Below are 1,306 nucleotides of genomic sequence, written 5' to 3' on the forward strand. Positions count from 1 at the left end.
GGTCATAACAGAGGGGGGTGGTCAAAGTTTAGGATGGTCACAGCCCAGGACTGGGTGGGGGTGGAAGGTTTGGTAACCTGCGGCAACAAGGGAGTGGTCTGGGGTCACCACACATGACCAGTAAGAGATAGGTTGCAGTGTGATTGGCCAGAAAATGGTCCATACGGGTTACAGTCCGCGGGGCCCCTGGAACATGAAGAGCCCGCATTGTCCACCTCAGCCAGTCACGTCCTCCGATACTGTGCCGGGAACTGGAACCTGATTGGCTGATGCGGCAGCTTCATTCGGTGTACAGGGAATCCGACTCGAGCCAAAATTAGACAAAACTCTCCTTTATTATCAGCTGACATGTCTCCTCCCCCCTCCCCGGGAGACCGTCATACCTGTGACATCATCACTGCCACCATATCATGTATGACCTCACACACATCTACCACGTGTACATATGACAGAACCGCACATCTACTACAGCGGAGAACCGCGCCAGGCACTTCAGACGTGGCCATCCGCCTGCAGGTCATGTGATCTCTCCCTATTGAAGAAGAATCTCCGCCCCCTAGTGGGCGGTCCCCGGAGTCCGTGTCGGGGGCGGGGTCTAGTTGAAGTATATTCGGTGGAAGTCGTGCGCTCCGAAGGCCGCGTTACATTTGGGACATTTGCGCTGGCGGGAATCGTATCGCGTCTTCACGCACTCGAAGCAGAAAACGTGGAAACACTTTGTGAACACGGCGTCCTTCTTCCGCGTGTTACAGCACGGGCAGGTGAGGCGGGCCTAGGAGGCAGAGCGACCAATCACATTACAGAACGGGCAGGTGAGGCGGGCCGAGGAGGGAGAGCGACCAAAACGGGCAGGTGAGGCGGGCCTAGGAGACAGAGCGACCAATCACATTACAGAACGGGCAGGTGAGGCGGGCCTAGGAGACAGAGCGACCAATCACATTACAGAACGGGCAGGTGAGGCGGGCCTAGGAGACAGAGCGACCAATCACATTACAGAACGGGGCCCCTCACAGCCCAGACTATGGGATCATACGGGGCCCCTCACAGCCCAGACTATGGGAACATACGGGGCCCCTCACAGCCCAGACTATGGGATCATACGGGGCCCCTCACAGCCCAGACTATTGGATCATACGGGGCCCCTCACTGCCCAGACTATGGGATCAACGGGGCCCCCCATACCCCAGTCTATGGTATAATACGGGGCCCCACATACCCCAGTCTATGGTATAATACGGGGCCCCACATACCCCAGTCTATGGTATAATACGGGGCCCCACATACCCCAGTCTATGGTATAATACGG

General features: G+C 57.1%; 1 protein-coding gene across 1 annotated transcript in view; it reads right to left on the reverse strand.

The window, feature by feature from the left end:
* Positions 1-589: 589 nt before the first annotated feature.
* LOC108804126 (E3 ubiquitin-protein ligase BRE1B-like) overlaps positions 590-1,306 on the reverse strand; it is a 2,535-nt gene continuing 1,818 nt past the window's right edge. Inside the window, exon 2 of the mRNA XM_018575889.1 lies at positions 590-772. Within this exon, the coding sequence (XP_018431391.1) occupies positions 596-772 (177 nt within the window). The 3' untranslated portion in view covers positions 590-595. The remainder of the gene's footprint in view (positions 773-1,306) is intronic.

This window comes from Nanorana parkeri, unplaced genomic scaffold, assembly GCF_000935625.1.
Source record: "Nanorana parkeri isolate BGI_ZX_2015 unplaced genomic scaffold, ASM93562v1 scaffold5274, whole genome shotgun sequence".
Classification (NCBI taxonomy): domain Eukaryota; kingdom Metazoa; phylum Chordata; class Amphibia; order Anura; family Dicroglossidae; genus Nanorana; species Nanorana parkeri.